We start from the raw sequence: 21640 nt of genomic DNA, 5'->3' as shown, positions 1-21640 counted from the left end.
AGGAAACTATATAAACATTGCGGGATTTACGCTGTAAATAAACACTCCCCTCAACCTTTTTCATTTTTTTGTATCTGTTTTTATCTGTTTATTTTTTTCCTTGCTTGAGTCGGACACTACAGACTGAAAGGGAGCCATAAAATTCATCCCCTATTGTTATTCATATAATTTCTCAAAGGCCAATAAGGTTATACTCAAACGTACTGAATGAAGAATATATAATATCTGACCCACGGATTATTGAATAAAATATGCTACCATATGTTGAGGGGACTGCAAGGCCTCAGGATATGCCCCAAACTCCCATCCCATCACACTCTAACACAGTACATGTTGGAGTACTCTTAAGGAATTCACTGAAAACATTTATTGCATATAAGTTGAACACAAGTTGATTTCTTTTTTTTTTTCGAACTCAAATCGAGCCACTGATTTGTTTTATAATCAAGCCTCAAGTTGCTGCTCAAATATTTCCCGCTATATTGATGAAGATGATCTTTGACTGCGGCATAAAGCCAAACATTTGCCATCTTCCTGCTTGTGAACGTGTATTTGTTCTGTTCTCCTCCAAGGCTGTGGACGCTGGATGCAAAGGAGCACTCTTGGCATGTCTGTATTCATGATTTTATACAAGATGTTCACTAATAGTACTTAGAATTTAAATTCAGAAAATAAACAGATAAAACAACAGCCATGATTAGCATCATTATCCAGTCGCAACTCTGTAATTCTTTAGCTATTTCTCATGTGCCATTTTTTCTTTAACGTAATATACATTTCACGCCCCAGAAGAAAACTCATCTGCCATGTCCAAATAATTCAAGAAAATAAAGGTTAGTCACATTGGGTAGATTTCGGCAGAGCCGCTTTAACAAATTAGTCAATCTGATAAAGGATTTGTTAATCAGAGGGACTTAAAGTTAAAAGAACAAAATAGTATCGTGATTTTTTTAAAAGAAAGAAAACCAATGTGACCACAGGAGCACTTGAGGAACACATAGACAGACATGGCCATTTGGACATGGAGCAATGAAAGACACGATCAAACAAGCAACAGCAAAAGTAGATTTATGAGATTTAGTGTCCCCGTCTGCAGGATATGATATTTTGTCAGACTTCCTCCCACGTGGAAACCGACTCGTCCACATTCAGGGCCTCCGTTGTGCAAGCAGCTTCACAGAGTGGTGGTTGCTTGTCAAGGTGGCAACCTGAGAAACTCTAGGAGGTGTTCTGTGCCCACGCACCATCTAGGACGCTAGATGTGATCGACTCGGAGCGTGCGCGTGGGATTATATACCTCGTTTGGTTTTCCAAACGGGGTATATTTTCCCCCCCTCCCACCCAGAAGAGCTGGAGTCCATTTCCAGGACGGGTGATGCCAGGGTCACCCTACTCAGTCTGCTGCTACCATAACCCAGCCCCGGGACAATAATAATAATAACAATAACAATAATGTTATAAGATATAATAAGAAGAGGAAGCGGGATGGTGATGATGATGATGAAGATGATGGTCATGAAAATAATAATGATACAGGTCATAGAATCATAAAAAATAAATGGAAATAAAATTTCATTGCTTTATGCTTGGTGTTCTACAGGGCAGCCCCACCACAAAGGAGTAAAACAAAACCAAACCAAACCAAAAAAAAAACAAAAAACATCTTGAATAATCACTGATGGAGCTCCACGGGAGTTAATTAGGACAGTTTTATGGATTCTTAATTACAGCAATTTCGAGGTCAAGATAGGGAAGAGGGTGCTTTTAACCAGCTCTTTCATCGGAAAGTGCTTCTGACAACGGAGACACAAACAAAACCAGAGCGGTATTATGGCCACGAAGGGAGAGCGCGTAGTAACACGGAACAACATTAATGAGTTCTTAACGTGCGGCGCTTTAGCATGTGTGTGCGTGTGCGTGTGTTTGCGCAATTATTCGCGGGGTGGTGGAGGTTAACGTGGAGCGGCGTGAATGATTACAGCAGTCATCATCGTCATCATCATCACCGCCGCCATCATCCCAGTCATGACATTTCAAGAGCGCCATTATCATTGTTATTATGGCTAATATCACTGATGATGAGGCTTTCACGGCCTCTTGTTGCCCCTGATGAAGGTATCGTCATGGAAACAGACGACAGAAAAGAGCATCGCCTTATTGAATTACCCCATAAAGCTATCCGAACCAAATGGGGCTTTGACAATGCATCATCTGAGTGGAGAAATGGAGCGGCGATGTCAAAAGTCCAGAGACAGATGCGAGTCGGGGTCAGAGGGGGTGACACCCAAACTGGGAAAAAAAAAAAAAAACAGAGAGGGAAGAAAAAAAACAACGAAGCACCCTGGATCGGAACGGCAGATTCCTGTTACAGATCCGCCATCTTAAACTGAGTTATAGAAGAAAGAAAACCAGCGTCTGGTGTTTGACTGGACTCTGCTACATTTGTAAAAATACCCATGATACCTTTAATAGCATATCCCATTCACGATTGCTGCGAAAATGCTACTTTTCCGATATAAAATGTTGACGGAAACAGCATGCTCAAGCTGGAAATAAATAAAGAATTTTTATGAGTGTGAAAAATAAGGGTTTTCTCCTGGGAGCTCAGATAGCGCGAGAGAAGTGGTGTCACCGAAACACAACTGCGATTAAGCTTTTCACTCAGGTTTGCAAATGTAAGCACGTTCCCCACAAAGTCACCCTTTTGTTCAATTCGAGGCACCCGGGCTGAAGTTCGAGGTGAGGAAGAGTGACCTGCGGAGCAAAAAACTTGAATTCTTACACATGGACAGGTGAGTTTTTACCCACATGTCCAGAGCCGGCTGGCCCGTTAGGCAATATTGGCAAATGCTACGGGCGGCGTGGCCTCCGGGTGAGTGCTACAAAGTCGGGAAAAAATTCACCTATATCAAAACCACTTATTACTATTAACTCTTAAAATGTAAAAGCTTACATTGATTCAAATATCACTATGAATTATAATATCCTCCTACCCCTTATGTATTCACTTGTTGGGCATGCGAATTGGGGAAATTTGGTGGAGACTCATTTTGCAAGCGGTGTGGCAGAGCCTCGTGCACATTGAAGCACATTTTTACCGGCCGTCCGAAAGCATCGGCAGGAGGACGGTATGGATGGAGGCATGATGAGGTCCTTATGGAAATCGCTAGAAGGGTGGAACAGCAGCGAGTCAAAGCCAACAACACGGAAGCCCGACCGTACAAAACCATAACCTTTGTCAGGGAAGGAGGCAAAACTCGTAAAGTCGGCAAAGTGGCCGAGATCCCGCCCTCAGACTGGGAATGGAGCGCAGACCTGCAGAGGAAAGCTGTTTTAAAAGGGCGGCATGCAAACAGCTAGCCCATTGATGTACGCTGCCGCAGGTTTCCCAGCAAAATCAGCGAGCTGCTTCCTGCAAAGAGTAAGGCCGGAAGCCATACAGCTGGAGAAAGCCACCAGGGACATAAACCCCTCTGCAGGTGAAGGCTAGTCGGTCTTTGCTGCCCTACTCAGGCGAGGTGTTCAAGTTCCGGGGCGAAACATGTCCCCGACGTCCCTGCTGAGGGGTTCCAACAATGCTAAGAGGAATTGGAAGAAGATCCGCATCATGGTAGTTAGCACAGTTCCTAGCTCGTGGCTAAGCATATCTGATGTTTGCTTCACCTGCTGTCGTCTAAATTGAAGACAATGTAAAGACATCGCTGTTATATTCATTTTTCAAGTGTATGTAAATCGCAGATGGAGGGGGCACCATTTGAAATCTCACCTAAGGGTAGGGCTCTGGCTCTGTGCATGTCGATCCATCCGCCCGGAGGTCATACCTCCACCTCTCAAGATACCCCTCCACCCGCTCCCCTGCTCTCAACGCAGATCACGGCGTCATCTGCAAACAATCGTAGTCGTAGATCCCTGTCTAACCTCATCCCTCAGCCTCTCCACTACAGTAGCAAACAAGAAATATTAGATATTAACAAAACTGAATCAGTAGCTTCAGAGTTTTTATCTCTTAACTGGTGTCTATGTTGAATTGGATCATTCTTAATTTCTCTTTGAATTTCTTCACTTGAAGACATTTCAGCCCTCATCCGAGAGGCTTCTTCATTTGGGAGTTTCCCCGATACAACCGCCAGGGGTTTGAGCGGGTCTGGGTTATAGTGGCTAGTTATGAAGATGCAAGAGTTGACTGGCAGAAAGTAGGTCTAAGGAGATTGTTATGCTTATGGAGTGTTGTTAGTTCCTCAAGGAGTCCATGAAGCCGTCTTTATCAAAACAGAAATAACTTCTCTGAACGGAGCAGGTGGCCTCAGACACAACCTTCCACAAATGTATGATGCCATACTGGGATCAATACCAAGATGGATTTGCATCTTTCCAGAGCCATCTGCACCTTCCAAACAACCAGGAAAGATTCACCACTAGAACCAGGTAACTTCAACCTGGGCCTCATTTCATGTGATCCAACAGGTTCACTCCTTTATTTAGCTTTACCTTTTCACATTCAAATCCAGGGGATCCCCAAAAGCTGCTCCTTTTGTCCCCGATGAACAACACCTCCGTTAGCATACCGACCCCCTTAGACCCAGTGAGTCCATGGGTGTTTTATTTTAGTTTGTTCACTTTTAAAATGTCATTTTAAATTTGATGGATTATGGCGACTTTGTAACATCTAAATAAAAGGGGTTAAAATATTTTTGTCGCTCTTTCTGTGCATGGCAAAAAAAAAGGATGACAATACAGAGAGCGGACGGCATTTTTTGTTTGCTGTTCGGGTTTTTTAAATAAACACAAGAAGGGCTCAAATTGACATTAAGTATTTTGCTTAAACGTAACCTTCAACCCAACATTTGTTTTTAGTTCAAAATGTTTTGTTGCATGCAGAAATTCATTGATTTAACAAAAGCGCAACAGATATTTTGTTTATACATAGCATAAGGGTCAAAATAAAACTGTTATATGTCATGTTAATTCATTTAAAATTTTAGTCAGGTTGTGGCTCCCGGTGTTTTCTTTACTTCTTAACTGAAACAGCTCCAAATAGCTCTTTGAGTAGTAAAGGTTGCTGACCCCTGACCTAGTTTCTGCCGATCAACTCTTCCATTTTCATAACAAGCAACAATAACCCAGATCCGCACGAACCCTGGTAGTTTTATTAGGAAACTTCCGAATGATCCTTAGAACTGAGGAAGCCTCTCGGATGAAGGCTGAAATTCAAGAAATTCAAGCCCAAGATTTTGACAGGAATCCATGGGAGGTCTTCATTTCATGGCGCTCCGAAATCGGATTTGGACCAAAACCGATGCTACTCAAGTGACGATCTATAGCTTTGTTTAGATGTTCTTACTGTTGAAACAATTTATTTATCGTACAACGTCATAATAAAAGCTTCAGTGGGTGCCTCATTATTTAAAATTGGATCCGATCGTGACGCCATGTATTCTATTTTCAAAAACGTACTCGTCATTTGTTTTGAATTAAATTGGCAAAATGCAGAAAGTGTTTTTTGGAATCCATTTAGCGACGGCTCACCCAAGACGTTTGAGATAAATACGCTTACGGTGATTAAAAGTGAATTCTTGGAAATAACTTTTCCGAATGACTGACGCAAGGATGTAATTCAGAACTGATGAGAAGTCTTAGAAAAACACCTGGGCAGTGCCACTTTCTAATATAAAAGGCAAACCGGCGTGAATATAATTTTTTAAATGTAGATGAGTCGACCAACAACAACGTCATCTTTTGTAATACGCACAATATTGACAAAGAAAAGAGAGGGGACGACATGATCGTTACATCTTGAGACCGGGTCATTTTCTGTCTCTGATGAATCGCAAATTGTGTCCCGGGGATAAAACTGGCATTCCCATTTCATTCGGGGGCTCGCAAGACCGATACCGAACCGATTCCGATGGTTTTTGTGCGGTAGAAAAAAAAAAAAACATATGGCTCGTTCCAACTTCGCTCAGTTCGCCGGTTCTCTCAAATGTAGCTCTCGTGTTCCTCTTTCAAACAGGAAATGGTTTGAGTGCCAACATTCAACTCTTTCAACGCGACCGTCTCACTCGAGTCGCCTCCTCCTGCCGGCCGTCTCCCGTCGTCCTTTTGTTGCCCCGCAGTTTCGGCATCGCCGGCGGCCGCGGTATCGTCAACGCGGCTGCGTCGGCTTTCCTGTCTCTGTCTTTGGAGCCTCGCCGGGCGCCAGTGCCCTTCGTCGCCCGTCCGCCCGTGGCTGTTGAAGAAATTACGGATGGTGTGTTCAGGCAGGCCCAGCTGAGCCGACAAGGTGTGCACTTCCTCCTCATCTGGATTGAGTCCCACGTCCTGGATGAAGCTCTGCAATATGCCGAGGGCGTCACGGGACACATCTTGAACCGGATCCGCGCTTTCGGCCTCGTCGCCCTCGTCCACGCCGACCCCAAGTCCGACCCCGGCTCGTACCCAATCCTCGTCCTTCACGGCGGGCCACTCCGAACACGGCTTGACGCTCACGGCACTCTCGTTCACGCATTTGTCTTCCGCGCAATCGTCGACCCGCTCGCGGCTGTCGGAGTCCCTCTTCCTTCCGTCCCCCGAGGCTTCACCGTCCCCTCCGTCCTCGCTGCCTACAGCCCTCCTCTGGACTCCTCTGAACTGCCCCCAGTTGCCCCCCGGCTCCGACTCGGCCGGTGACGCGGTGCAGGGCTGCTGTTGGAACAAGGGGTTTCCTGCCGCCGGATGCAAGGGCTGATGGGGTTGGAGGTGGTGGTGCTGGGGCAAAACGGAGCTGTGTTGATACTGCGGAGGCAAAAATTGTCAAGCGATTTGGGTGAAAAACCAGGACTGGGAATGGTTTTATTTTCCCTACGCTACACACTCCGTCTTACCAATGAGTTGTCGTTACTGAGCATTGTCCGCCGTTCGGCGCAAAGCTGCGCGGGCATGCTGGTCGTCTCCTGCTCGTAAACGGCGTCACGCTCGGTCTGAGACAGGTTGAGGAACCGCTGGATCGTGCACAGGTTGTCCCACAGGGTTCGGTTCTCCGGGCTAGGATTCTCCTTCCACCGTAGCAGCTCGCAGAGCCAGCCCTGCAGGAGGCGGCCACATCGGTCACGGACGGGTTTTGGTCTCGTACGTTAACGTACATTCATTAATTTATATATCATCTATAGGGCAAATCCTGCAGATAGGGTCTAGGGTCGCACTGGGGCCTATCTCCTTCCTACTATTAGCTATTATTGTTATGCTTTTGCTTGAAACTCTGGCACAACAATTTCCTTCGGGATAAATAAAGTTGTTCTTATCTTATCTTATCTTATCTTATCTTATCTTATCTTATCTTATCTTATCTTATCTTATCTTATCTTAACCAAGCAGTCTCTGGGTGAGTTGTTGGGTTCTACCTCGACTGGTTGCTGGTTTATCACAGAACAATACATCGAGACATGTTGTATTTTTCGGACTATAAGCCGCTTCTTTAGCGACACCTCCATTAGCATACCGACCCCCTTAGACCTCGTCCATGGGTATTTATTTTAGTTTATTCACTTTTAAAATGCCATTTTAAATTTGAAGGATTATGGCGACTTTGTAACATCTAAATAACATCTACCTGAGGCTATCAGACTTTTTAATTCCTCTTCCTTCAGCCGAAGGGAATATTCAAATCTTTGTACTTTTTAAGACCTTTAAAACACTTTACAGCCTTAACTTTGGCACTTTATATTTTATTTGTATTTCTTATTCTCCCTCCTTCCTACTATTATCTATTATTGTTATGTTTTACTTGAAACTCTAGCACAACAATTTCCTTCAGGATAAATAAAGTTCTTCTTATTCTTATAAAACGTGTTAAAATATTTTTGTCGCTCTTTCTGCGCATGTCATAAAAAGGATGACGACACAGAGAGCGGACGGCATTTTCTGTTTGCTGTTTGGCGTTTTTTAAATAAACACAAGAAGGGCTCAAATTGACATTAAGTATTTTGCTTAAACGTAACCTTCAACCCAATATTTTTTTTTAGTTCAAAATGTTTTGTTGCATGCAGAAATGTCATTTTCTCTGCGGTTGTTCATTGATTTAACAAAAATGCAACACAAATTTTGTTTATACATAGCATAAGGGCAAAAAAACAAAAAAAACAAACTGTTACATGCCGTGTTAATTCATTCTTAATTCAATCTTTTTCATCAGCCGTGTTACAGGCACTGTTTGGAAAAAAATAATTGTGGATGCTACCGGTGTGCATTTAATTAAAAGTTGAATAAAAGTTTCTGTGTAACAACTTTCTGTGTAAATATCTCACGTTACAACGTGGAAACCTTCGGCTAATAGACAAGTGTGGCCAATACATGTACACATATTTTTATTTCGTTACTTTTAGCCAGGGCAGCTAATATTCAGTGCAACAATTCACTCTCTCATTCGTGTTTCAAATACAGTAGAACCTCGGCTTCCAATTTTAGTCGTTCTTAGACTTCGTTCACGAACGGACGTTGGCGAACCGAATCAACGTTTCCCGTTAATATCAACGTAATTCCCATTGATCTGTTCTCCAGGCCCTGAAAATACTCTTTGGAAGTTTTTTTTATAAATTTATTTTTGGCAGCAATACAGAAAGGGATTAGATAACCTTAATTATTGCTGTGTTTCTGGAGTTCTGTCTCTTCTGGTGCTCATTTTCTTGCTGACTCAGCAAAAGTAAAGCCTTCTCTCATATGAGACCCTTGCTAATGCTAACGCTATCTACAGCTAGCCGTCTTTCATTCATCCAAACTGACAACATAATTACTTCCGAGACTTGAGATGTTGCTTTGTTAACGTAGTCGTTCTTTTAGCCACATCATCCTTTTTCTAGTGCATCTTTGTTCTTCAGGATTGTACAGATGGTTGACTTAGCTTTGTTGCAGTACAACACCGCTCTCATAGTGAGCTATTATTTCCTTGTTCAGATCGACTGCAATTCTTAACTTCTTCGTAACACCACCATCACTAGCACTTTTAACCTTTTTGGGAGCCATAATGAAGAGGAACTTACTGAAAAAAGCACAAGAAAGTGTTACAAAAGGAGAAGACAGCTATGAACGATGTAAACAATGTGGAGTACGACGCACAACTCCCGCTGCGCTACAACGCAACAACGCAGAAAATGTGTTTGTTTGTGCATTTGTGCACAGAGGCTTGTTTGGTCGATTCAAAATTTGATCGAAAACTCTGTCCTTGGCTAATTTGTTTGAAATAAGCCGAGGTTCCAACCATTCACTCACTGATTCCCAAATGTGGGCGATTTAGTTTCTCCTATGAACCTACCACATGTTCAGTCATCTCTGGTAGTAGAATTGACTCACTAATTCATAAATAAAGACCGAAACAACTAGAATCTGATAACGGATTGGCCCCTCTGGCTGTTGGTCCAGTGTTTAGTGTCCTAAATGTTACAGAAGAGTCCTTATCCAGCCGGCCGTAACCTTTAAAAATTTATTGGCGACCGTTTGAGTGGGTCATCTACTTGAGGGCATTCATTCGGTCCAGGTTTACAGGGATTTTACTTTAGTGTTTAACTTTGTTTCAAATTCATGCAAAGAGTCAAGCATTGGCAAGCTTAATATATTTGACATTTGCAAAATTGATTAAAATGGCACGTATTGGTCGCTATTGGTTGCACTGAACCCTTTTTCCCAAAAGCGGACCTCAATTTTAGCAACGGTAGAAAGAACATGGACTGGAATTCATTACATGGATACTTTGTGTTTGGGCTGAGCTAAGCCAACATTAACCATTATAAAATAAATAAAAATATATGGGAAAAACACCCTATGGGCAAAATAAGTGATGTGCCCCCCTTGTTGTATTTATTATTTATTAGATATTATATATATCATATTACATATTTTATATACAGTGATCCTTCGCTATGACGCGGTTTACTTTTCACGGTTTCGCTACTTCACGGATTTGCATGGTGCATTGTGTTCTGCATTCTGATTGGCTAAAAAGTCACTCCGCTTCTTCTCTACCTGTGCGTCGATAACGTTGCAGTTTGATATGTACACGTACGTAAAACAGCTTGCCGAATTTACATGACGTACGTGCAAATTCTCTTGCAATTTTGAGTTTCTCTAAAACCCATAATGTTGACAAACATTATGGGTTTTATCGCAGATAAAGTTAAACTTCTGGACATGCTAAGGGAAGGTAAAAGCTATGCGGCTGTAGGTCGGCATTACGGAATGAATGAATCTTCCGTTCGTTCCATAAGGAAGGGAGAAAAAAAACATAAGAACGACAGCAGCGATAAGTTTTAATAAGGATGCAAAAAGGGTTGCAACTGTCTGCAATTTTTTTCATAATCATTTTTAATTTTCTCCCGTTTAATCCAATTACTCGGGTCGCGGTGGGCGGTGCTAATCTCCGCAATTTGAAGCCTTCTGTTCACATTGATGATTAAAATTATTATTTGACAGTACAGTACAGACGTTATTTGTTGAAAAAAAAAGTTTCTAAAGTACAGTACTTTTATTTGTGAAACAAATGATTGAGCCAGTAAAATGGTTTGTTCTTTCTTTTCAATGTATAATAGAGTATTTAATTGTATTAAAATTGTAAAAAAATAAAGGTTTCTACTTCACGGATTTTGCCTATTTTTGGAACGTAACCCCCGCGAAAAACAAGGGTAAACTGTAATTATAATTTGTTATAATTTATTACAAGATTTATATTTAGTGGATTTCAGATTTTTTCGCAATTTGTTAAGCATGTAAATAAGGGTGAAAATTTTAAATAAAATTAAGGACGATGGTAAAAACAATGCTATTCAGTTTCTTTTGTAAGAGTTTCTTTTGGAACCCACAAGCAAGCACTTTGGCGACGGCGGCGAGGAAAAACTGACCTTTTACCGTGAGGGAAAACTTGAACACATCCGAGAAAAAAAGCGACTTTCTCGACTGGCCGGAAGAATATCGGGGTGGGAAGCAGAACATACGACTACCAGAGAAAGAAGTAGCTATTTCGCCGGCTCGGGACGGTTATTTTCTGACTAAATACTTCAGGCCGATATACATGTTTATTCATGCCTCGCGTTTCAGATGTCTCCAAAACCATTTTATCTGTTTCTCAATCGCCGTCAGTAGAACGGCGAAAAACGCTCCAGGGGGCCGTTTGTTTTGGAGGGCGTAGACGCTTCATCGGATAAGCCCAGAAATTACGAGAAAGTTTTCCTTGCCGCATCGAGAAGGCGAGAGATTTGCGAGCGGGGCAGATCGGGCGACGCAGAGCCAAACTAGTTTCGGATTTAATAACCGGAGTCTGTTTGCGAGGGTGCGCACACACACACACACACACACACACACATAAAACCGGGCTGCGGCCCAACACTAGCGCACAACACAATCCAGATGCACGGGGTCGATAAAACGCGAGGATCCGGCATGGCTCTGCTTGCCAAGTAGACAGTTAATACAGATAACGGCGAGAGAGGGAGAGAGAGAGGGAACTAAAAGGATCATAAATGAAGAGATGGATGAACGGGGGTCAGAAACCAGCAAGAATCACGGTTGTTTCTCTTGAAGACGACGAGTCCTCTCTGACCTCCAGGTAATCGGGGGGTTGAACAAAAAAGAAAGAAAAGGAAGAAACAGAGGAGAGAGAGCGAAAGAAAGAAAGAAAGAAAGAAAGAAAGAAAGAAAGAAAGAAAGAAAGCTTAATTCCCCCTCCCCCCGTTCTATGAAGGGAAATTATCTGCCAAACAAAAGGCAATAACAAGCTTATGGAGCTGCCGTAAAGATGAGAACAATGAACATTCAAATGATGCTTGTGTGTGTGTGTGTGTTTGTTTGCCTTTAAGGGGTTAGCGCGGGTGTATCCACGCGCGCAACGTGCACAGGCGAGCGGCGTCTGTTGGCGCGCCCGTGTTTTCGGATCACAGTAGACAAAGGGATTATTTAGGACGCCGAAGCGGGTTGAAGTGGCCGACGATAGTCTCCTCCGCAGAGTTCATTATCTGGGTTTTTCTCGTAAAATAAAAACCGAGAAGCCGAGCTTGTGACGATCACGTCCGTGAATGTTTAAGTACCTGACTCTTGGAGACAGCCACCTTGGCGAACAACGCTTGGGACACTTTGGCTCGCCTCATCTCGTGCTGGATTTCCTCGTAAATGGATGAGCTAACGGTCACCACGCAGCTGTCCGTCGTGACCGGCGACAGTCGAGCCTGCAGGGGAGATGAGACGACAGAAGAAGGTGGATTTGCGGCGAGCGTATCCCCGATGTCGCCGGGGATACGTGAAGCAGCGAACCCGGGCGTTGGCGTTTTTGCATCTCGGACATTAGCTAAAAGCTAACCAGGCGATGCGCGTGAGCTCGGAGCTCCGGAAAGAGAGAAGGTTAGCGGTTTCTTTCCTTTTTTTTCTCAACAATGAACACTCTAATTTGCCCAGACGATGAGAAAGCCATGGTTCTCCACTCTGCCATGTGATGGAAGCGGCAACCGCACCTTCACGACCCCGAGGGCCAGATAAGTGGTGCAGACAACGGATGAATGAATATACAGTGCATCTATTCATAGATACCAGTGCCATGGCATCGGGGGCGGTGGCTAACGGCGGTGGCTAACGGCAGTGGCGCTAACCACAGTGGCGCGGTGTTTAGCATCCGACAGCAAAATGACTGAGCGAAAGGTTGTACGTGCAGGGTTCGGGGTGAGCCCCGCCTCTCGCCCAACAACAGCTGCTACGGCAGAGCTGCTTAATTAGTCAAAAATATGCTCGATATGCTAAAAATACCGCTGACAAAAGTGACACGTCTATAAACAAATCGGTGTAGCACCATCTGTGCTCTTATACCGCCTGTCATCACCGGCGATGGCTTCATCAGCGCCATCTGACCTCACGGGGGAAAGTCATCTACGCACGAAAACGGGGACGATGTGACAGTTAATGTCAAAAAAAAAAGCGGGGTGTCCCCAAAGTGTCTCAAAAAAGAGATAAAAATAAAAACCGGGGCAAGCCGGGACAAAGCTGGCCACCCTATCATAAACTTTGAGCACCAGTTAAAATGCTCGGTCCCCCCGACCACCAGGCGGGGATGATGAGCAATACGTTGTTTTTAATTCATTCGTTCATTTTTCTGTACTGTTTATACACACACATATACACACTGCAACCATTGGGCAATTTCTCCAAAAAACCTACAGCATACTGTGGGACTGAGGGACAAAACCCCGTGCAGATACAGGAAGAACATGGAAGACTCTGTTGGCCTTCTTGCTGAGAGGCGTAAGCGCAAAATTCTGCACCGTAACAAGTAATTTAGATTAAAATGAAATACAGTGATCCCTCGCTATAACGCGGTTTACTTTTCACGGTTTCGCTACTTCCCGGATTTGCATGGTGCATTGTGTTCTGCATTCTGATTGGCTAAAAAAGTCACTCCGCTTCTTCTCTACCAACATCGGAGACTCGTTGAAAACCAAATGCTGAAAATGTCTTCCAATGTAGCCTGGTATCGAGCAAGAAAGAACGAAAAACAAAAAAAAAGGTGGTTCGTACATCATTTCCAAACTATTGAGCACACCTGAATATAAGCAGGCTAAAGATAACTAAATGAATACATGTGTACATTTGTACACTTGTCTATAAACCGCAGGTATCCATGTTGGAACATGAGATACAGTGATCCGTCGCTATAACGCGGTTTACTTTTCACGGTTTCGCTACTTCCCGGATTTGCATGGTGCATTGTGTTCTGCATTCTGATTGGCTAAAAAGTCACTCCGCTTCTTCTCTACCTGTGCGTCAATAACGTTGCAGTTTAATATGTACACGTACGTAAAACAGCTTGCCAAATTTACATGACGTTCGCAATTTCACTCGCAATTTCAAGTTTCTCTAAAACCCATAATGTTGACAAAACGCTCTGGACCGACAAAAGGCAGCGGAAGATGCTATCTATCGCAGATAAAGTTAAACTTCTGGACATGCTAAGGGAAGCTAAAAGCTGTGCGGCTGTAGGTCGGCATTACGGAATTAATGAATCCTCCGTTCGTTCCATAAAGAAGGAAGAAAAACACATAAGGACGACAGCAGCGATAAGTTTCGCAGCAGCAATAAGGTCGCGGTGAGCGCTGCTAATTTGAAGCCTTCTGTTCACATGGATGATTAGAATTATTATTTGACAGTACAGTACAGAGGTTATTTGTTGAAAAAAACATTTCTAAAGTACAGTACTTTTATTTGTGAAACAAATGATTGAGCCTGTAAAATGGTTTGTTCTTTCTTTTCAATGTATAATAGAGTATTTAATTGTATAAAAATTGTAAAAAAATAAAGGTTTCTACTTCACGGATTTTGCCTGTCACGGGTTCTTTTTAGAATGTAACCCCCGCGAAAAACAAGGGTATACTGTAATTATAATTTGTTATAATTTATGATAAGATTTATATTTAGTGGATTTCAGATTTTTCTTCGCAATTTGTTAAGCATGTAAATAAGGGTGAAAATTTTAAATAAAAGTAAGGACGATGGTAAAAACAATGCTATTCAGTTTGTTTTGTAAGAGTTTCTTTTGGAACCCACAAGCAAGCACTTTGGCGACGGCGGCGAGGAAAAACTGACCTTTTACCGTGAGGGAAAACTTGAACACATCCGAGAAAAAAGCGACTTTTTGGGGAAACAAAAAAAAAAAATAAAGGTTTCTACTTCACGGATTTTGCCTATCACGGGTTCTTTTCGGAACGTAACCCCCGCGAAAAACAAGGTTATACTGCACCCCGCTTTTGCACATTGGCGAACAATCTTCGATTTCGCCGAACACCCTGAATGCAGCCAAAATTCTCGCCGCAACACACCAGCAACTCAACCGTCACCGCCAAGTCTCCTTAAGCAGGACGCCGAACCCACGCAAGTTGCCCCCAATGGGCGACTTAGCATCTTGCACTTGAGAATAAAAGCGCTTCATATAAGTCACGACCGTTTCCGATTTGCCCGCGGTGACGGACAGACCTGCGTGGATCTCGGCGGCGTGCTGCTGCTGCTGCAGCTCGGAGTGAATCCGGTCAGGTTTCTCTCCTTCTCATCCTGGTAGATGCGATCTCTCTCGGCCTCCGGCAGCTGGAGGAAGCCGTGCATGGCTCGCAGGTTGACCAACAGGGATTGGGAGGCGTTTTTCGGATCCTCCTCCTTTCGCAAAATCTCCGACAGCAGGCCCTGAAAAGAGGCATTTGGATGAGGATGCCAGCAGTTTAATGACCATTCATTTTGAATTGGACGACGTTTTCGGGACGCGACCGTAGGAACGAATGAGGAAAAACGTCTGTTTAACCCTCATATTATGTTAAGGGTCAATTTGACCCATTGGGTCAATGGGTGAAATGGGTCAAATCGACCCTTAACATAATATGAGGGTTAAAAAGTCGGACATCCTCCTGTTTTTGTTTCGGAAAGAGGCATTCGGGCTTTTAGTTACGTAAAAGTCCTCGTTTTGGGTATTGATGGGATATTCCCCCCCCACCTTTTTCGTCCATTTCGCAAAAAGAACCAGAAAAAGTTCCCCGAAAAGAAGGTACCGAGCCAGTTTCTAGTCACTGTTAATCACCAAACACTGCTTTTGTCTGGAAAGCCATTCAGCGCTGAGAGCCAATCGTCGGCCTTTGTTTTCCTGAAAAGAAATCCGATTTCGCGCGGGCGTAGAGGCGGCACGGGGAGTAAACAGCCGTCTTATTCAAATCGTCGATCATCTCAGATGCAGCGGGCGAAGATCTCCCCTCCTAAGAGAGGGGAGTTGAGCACGAATCCCTCCGTGACAAATGCTCCCTTCACTTCTTGATGGCATCTTGGCATCATGCCTGACTCGAATCGCTGGCACCGGAGCACCTCGGTCCCGGCAATGAGGAAACACGGGTATGGATATTAACTATCTCTGTTTATTATGATGAAAACGATAATGATGGTAATAATAATAACAGGCTAAGCCTCTCCTTTGAGCCTCATTTCTGGAGGTGTGGTGTTGAATGTAAGATAATGAACTCAGATAACTTGGGTATTTTATATTATGGCGGTGATGGAGGGATATTTAGGGGGCAAAATGTGGGGGTGCAACGGCGAGAAAAGACGGATCGTGGATGGGAGGCGGGTGAATTAATGGGTAGGCAGGCTGTTACAGTGACTCCAGGCGAGATTGAGGTGCGGTGAGGAAGAAGAGCCTGGGGGGGGGTGGAGGGGGGGGGGGGGGGACAACGTTTCTGCGAGGGGTTGTGATTAGTTGGCCCCGGCAGCTGCTTCGGCGCTGGCACCGGCTTTGTACCGCAGCGAGCTGGCACAATCACACACGCGTGCACACATGCACATGAGGGCGGGGCATTGCGGCAAAGGCCACGCCGACACGCCAACCGCTAAGAAACGTGAATCGGCCGCGGTCGCGACGCTGAGAACGCGGCTACGAGGTGCGAAAGGTGTCGAAAAGAGTTAGGCTACATGTCGGTCCCAAATTTCCAGTCTGCCTCCTCGCTCACCTGCGTTCTGTTGAAAGCCACTCGGGCAAAGACGGCTTGGGAAATGCCGGCTCTTTTCAGCTCCTCGCGCACGCAGTGGTAGATGTCGCCCGGCACCTCGGATGGCCCCGCGCCGCCACCCGCGGATCCCGCGCTCGGCGCCGTCGGGCTCCCCCCGGCGCCGCTCTGGGAGCCCTGGGAGTCGGGGGCTTTGGCGAACACCTTCGAGGGAGGTCTCCCGACGGACGAGTGGTTCAAATACTGCTGCGTGGACGGCGAGAGACCTTGGCCCGATAGCATAAGGCGGACAGCGTACTGCTGGTTGAGGAACTGGGTCATTACCAGCTGCTGGGACCGACTGAGCGGTTGGGCTAACAACCCGGGTGGATGCAGACCGAGGGAAGAAAGGCCACACATGTTAGCCACCGCTCCATGGGGGTACATAAGGCTGGAGCTCTGATCGGCTGTGCTGCCAGCGATCGGCTGCTGGGAGAGGTTGATATGTGTCGACGGGACTGAGAAGGCGTCAATCTCTGGGGCGGGGAGAGAGAGAACACATTTGAAGCGTTACTTATTAACCCTCATATTATGTTAAGGGTCAATTTGACCCATTTCACCCATTGACCCAACATAATATGAGGGTTAAGCGTGCCCCCAAAAAACAGGAAGTACACGTCCAAAAAAAGGCGTAGAAATGTAATCGGGAGATATATCTCACCCGTGCTTTTGGACATCTTGAAGTGCTTATACCAGCGGCCAAACTCCTGACACTTGGTGGCTGAGACGTTTGCATAGTAGGTGCAGTTTACGATCGACGATATCATGCTCTGAAAGACATTATAATGACATGTCGCTGTGGACGTGTGTGTGTGTGTGTGTGTGTGTGTGTGTGTGTTTTCAAAACACTCTGGATCTTTGGCCCTGAGCGCTGGTGTTTAGCTACAAAACTGCAATTATAGAATCACAATATTTTCAGGCTTAAATTTGAAAATAAAATCATGACGGCAATAACGTCAACTAGATTGTGATGCATGACAATTATTATTAGAAGATATTAGAAACGTGTTCCCTCCTGATTAATTTTATTCTACAGGAAAATAAACAATTATTCTAATAATAAACAGAAATAAAATGCATTGCCGTAAAGCGGAAAACCTTGTGAAAAATGGATCAGGGATACAAATTACCAAGCAGGTAACAGCGTTTTTCATTCATTCACTCATCAATAATGCATCCTGCTCTCAGGGTTGCCGGGATGCTGGAGCTTTTATCAGCTCTTGCACGTATAGCGATATATAAACGCAAGTATACATTCAGCCTCTCATTTACACGTTAATATGGGAAAAACAACCATTCGCCCCCACGTTTGCTTATCTGGGCTATTTAGAAAACATTACCCGACATTTTGACGGGAGGGGTTTGCGAAATAATCGGCCTCTTCAGTCGAAAATCAGTTAATATACAGTTTAATATACAATTTAATATACAGGAAGGCAACGCTGTGTCGTAAACCAAACACACACACACACACCTGAGACAGTGGGCATTCCTTGGCCAAGGAGCTCTGGTTCATGTCCTTGAGGAGCTCCTTCAGAGCGTTCCTCACTGTGGAGTGACACCACTGCTCGGGCGGCAAATCCTCCAGTTTAGGACAACTAAGGTGATAAAAGAATTAAAGCAATAATATAGTTTAACTGTCCGTCGGTGAGGCTGATAGCGGAAATGTAGATTACATCAAACACAAGTCATGGCACAAATCAAAAAAAATCAACTTGATGATTGGTTGCTAATCCGACTCACCGGAAAGGTGTTTACGTTCGTATAAAAATAAAATAAAATGTAAATTAATATCTTGGGTTAAGCTGGGTCCCCCTACCAGTGCAGCTGTATTTTCAGGGTGATTACATGGTGGACGTCCTGCAGCATGTCGGCCACGGTGGCGTCCGGAGCGTCCGTCACGCAAGACAGCGGCATCGGGTTCCACTTGCCCACCTGGATGAGGCCTGATCACACACACACACACACACACACACACACACACACACACACACACACACACACAGCTGAATTATACAGGGAAAATACTTCTTCTGCCTCACAGCGAGGAGGTCCCTGGTTGGATTCCTAAATTTTCGCGAATGAGCTCGCTCGCTCTCTCATCGCTACGAATTCTGAATGCGATGCTTTTTTTCTTCACAATTAAACTCAATTTATGAGTTTTAGCATTTATTTATTCATTATCTAGACTGAGCATATCCAAAGTCATGTTCAAATGTACACCAACCCACAGCCTCTGTCATAAAAGCAATACCGTAACCTGAAAATAAGCTGCAAATAAAAATAAAAAAATTAAAAAAAAATAAAAAATAAAAAAATAAAAAATAACAAAATAAATACATGTGTACATTTCTAGGTCTATAAGCCATAGGTGTCCACGCTGTAACATGAGATATTTACACAGAAAAATCTTTTTTACTTTACTTTTTCTGGTTACTTGCGAATTTTTTTTTCCAGTAACCAGGCTAATAAATAGCACAAGGAAAAGTCCGTCCATTTTCTATCCCCGCGTTTTCTATCCGTGTCGGAATTGAACGGCCTCAGAATTTCACTGCAATTTCGTCAGGCCGACGTGACAAAGCTAAATGTTTTGGCGGCGTGAAATTTGTTAGCCCAAAAAAAAAAAAAAATCCATAATCAGCCGCATCGTTGTTTAAGCCGCAGTGTTCGAAGCGTTCGGAAACAGTAGCGGCTTATAGTCCGGAAATGAAAAACACTGCATTTGTCCTTTTTGTACTTTTCCAGTTCGCGTGTTTTGAATTTAGAAGTTCACATTGAGCATTTAATAGCCAATAATATGTCATATTTCAAATGAACCCAGATAGGATTATATTCTGAAAGTTTGTTTTTTTTTCCAGACTGACTTTTTCCCCATTTTATGTGATATTCAAACATGAAAAACAGAGAGATTTCTGTAAAAACATCGGATCTGTGCCTTCGACCCATTCGGCAATCGTCTGAACGTGGGATTTATCTGCATTAGACAGGAAGTGGAATATCACACACACACACACACACCCCCGTTCACATTTATACCTAATTAATATACATTTGTGACGCCCCTTCCGCTCCCTCTTTCCGGCTGTCGCTTCGTTTCGGTATTTCTTGGAGTCTCTCGAGTGATCCAGCTCAACACCCACCACGATAATTACAATTACTCTATTATTATGTTGTTTTTTTTTTGGGGGGGGGGGAGGATTATAATAATGACTGCTATTATTAATCCTCTTTTCTTTTCAACCCAATGGGTTGTGGCAGATGGCCACCCACTCAGTCTGTTTCATCCTCGCTCCCGCCGCATCCGATCGGGGTTTTTTTTTTTTTTTTTTCGCCGAAGAACCCGTTATCGTGACGACGTCGGCGCCGCGTACCTTTGGCCTGCGCCGCCGAGCTGTGCGAGTAGCCCAGCGTCAGCAGGGCCATCTCGATCAGCTGGTTGAACAACAGATCCCTTTTGACCAGCACGAACTCGGCGTACTCCTCCCTCCTCTCGCCCTCCGCCGGGCTTTCCATTTGCTCCACCACGCAAAACACCGGCAGCAGGCTTCCTGACGATGACCGAGACAACGCAGCGTCGACTTCAGCCGCTTTCACCGCCAAGATCCTTGGAAAAAACACAAACCGCGCCGTTATCGCACCTTTAGCGTGCCAGCTTTTCCGTTTCTGGGCCAGGTACGGGTGTTTGGCCCCGGGACTGCCTTGCCTGCTCCTGTCCTGGGCCGAGGGGCCCCCGGCGCCGTCCTGCTCCAGACGAGCCATCTTGGCGGGAGGAGGAGGGGGACTTGTAATGGGATCACTGCCTTCGGGTTTCTTGGCTCCATTACACAGGGGGTCCATCTGTGATCTCACACTGACACACACACACACACACCAGAGGAGAAAGGATCGCTCAGTTCCAGCACTATTGTTGTCGTTGATTAGGCAATCCGGATGTACTAGTTTAATCCCTTTCTGTCTTTCAAAAAAGACATTGTTACAGTGACATAGTTGTAGAATAAAAAAAAAAGGAAAATGGGGAAAAAAAAAAGGTTTTCATTACTCTTCAGTTAGGAGTCAATGAGAGCCATCGCCGTGGTTCATTGTTGACACACACACACACACACACACACACACACACACTCCGATGATATCCGATGATTAGAATTTGGGAGATGACCTTCACACGGAGGCGGCTGATAAGATCAGGATCCGCGGTGGGTTAAGCTTCGCAAAATAATAATAATAACAATAAAATAATAATAATAATAGGAAAAAAAAAAAATAACAATCATGCCGCCGTTTCCGGGACGCGTACGGAGAAAATGCAAATAAAAAAAAATAGAGTTTGATGCGGGGAGGGGGGGAAGGGGGGGCTGACGAACCAACCTGTTCCCGTCTTGCCATCACACATCTACCCGGTTCCCGCAAACACCGCGCTCCGGGATCCGTCGGCGTGCGGGAGCAGACCCGCTCCTCTGGTCGGTGGCGCCACCTTCGCGTCTACCCTCCACGTCAAAGAGGGGGAGGGGGGGTCCGCTTCCTTCCCCCTTGTCGTTTCATTTCTGGGGTGGAGGGCTTGAGTGTGTGTGTGTGTTTGTGTGTGTTATCAAAAAAAAAAAAAAAAAAAAAAAAAAAAAAAAACCAAAACAAGCTCTCCGTTCCCGCCCGTCGGCGGCGGCGGCGTGGAGACAATGACGCGCCCGCTCCCGCCGCGCTCCTTAAAGCGCATTTCCTGTCATACATCACACACACACAGCTACACACACACACACACACACACACTCTTAAATACACGGGCGCAGCTGCATTAGCATATGGTGTAATAATGAATTCACCAGCGCGCTCCGTAAATGTATTAAATGTGACAATTGCGCATAAATCTATTTATTATATCCAGGCCCCTGCATGCTGCACACGCACTTATTATTGTCTTGGGGGGTTGCGGGGGTTGCGGGGGGGGGGGGGGGGGGGGGGGGTCGGCGGGACCCGGAGCTCTCCATGGTAACGAAGTGGGGCAGGACGTCGGTGGGAAGTGGCTGGGCTGATATTAACTTTGGAACCGCTGATGTTTTTATACGGATGGCGCAAATCGGATCATCCGCTGTTTGGGGTTTGCGGAATTCGGTTATGTCGGATTATTATCTTAT

At 44.7% G+C, this 21640-nt stretch overlaps 1 protein-coding gene across 2 annotated transcripts; it reads right to left on the bottom strand.

Annotated features, from left to right (window-relative positions):
- Nucleotides 1–4798: 4798 nt before the first annotated feature.
- On the bottom strand, nucleotides 4799–21153 carry satb1a (SATB homeobox 1a). Of its 2 annotated transcripts, none has more exons than XM_086171725.1 (11): nucleotides 20880–21153; nucleotides 20153–20364; nucleotides 19886–20062; nucleotides 18334–18460; nucleotides 17989–18112; nucleotides 17176–17284; nucleotides 16479–16990; nucleotides 14971–15174; nucleotides 12045–12182; nucleotides 6861–7061; nucleotides 4799–6771 (listed from the first exon to the last, which is right to left on the bottom strand). In XM_086171725.1, the coding sequence occupies exons 2-11, from the start codon at nucleotides 20349–20351 to the stop codon at nucleotides 5977–5979; spliced, it is 2586 nt and encodes an 861-aa protein (XP_086027851.1). In that variant the 5' UTR covers nucleotides 20352–20364; nucleotides 20880–21153; the 3' UTR covers nucleotides 4799–5976. The 2 variants fall into 2 exon arrangements, with proteins under 2 accessions (XP_086027851.1, XP_086027852.1); XM_086171726.1 differs by having other exon boundaries at nucleotides 19886–20118; nucleotides 20218–20364.
- Nucleotides 21154–21640: the final 487 nt, after the last annotated feature.

The sequence above is a fragment of the Fistularia commersonii genome, chromosome 24 (assembly GCF_037954325.1).
Source record: "Fistularia commersonii isolate RoL2024-O1a breed Wild chromosome 24, RoL_Fcom_v1.0, whole genome shotgun sequence".
Taxonomy (NCBI): Eukaryota; Metazoa; Chordata; class Actinopteri; order Syngnathiformes; family Fistulariidae; genus Fistularia; species Fistularia commersonii.
This window is presented reverse-complemented; position numbering and strand designations above follow the sequence as displayed.

What these genes read in the sequence shown, in the direction of transcription:
- satb1a (XM_086171725.1), bottom strand. Translation starts at nt 20,351, where the DNA reads ATGGACCCCCTGTGTAATGGAGCCAAGAAACCCGAAGGCAGTGATCCC. An exon ending in CAAGATGTCCAAAAGCACGG is followed by an intron (nt 16,991 to 17,175) that starts GTGAGATATATC and finishes TCCCCGCCCCAG; the next exon opens with AGATTGACGCCTTCTCAGTC. An exon ending in TGGCTTTCAACAGAACGCAG is followed by an intron (nt 15,175 to 16,478) that starts GTGAGCGAGGAG and finishes GCCTCTTTTCAG; the next exon opens with GGCCTGCTGTCGGAGATTTT.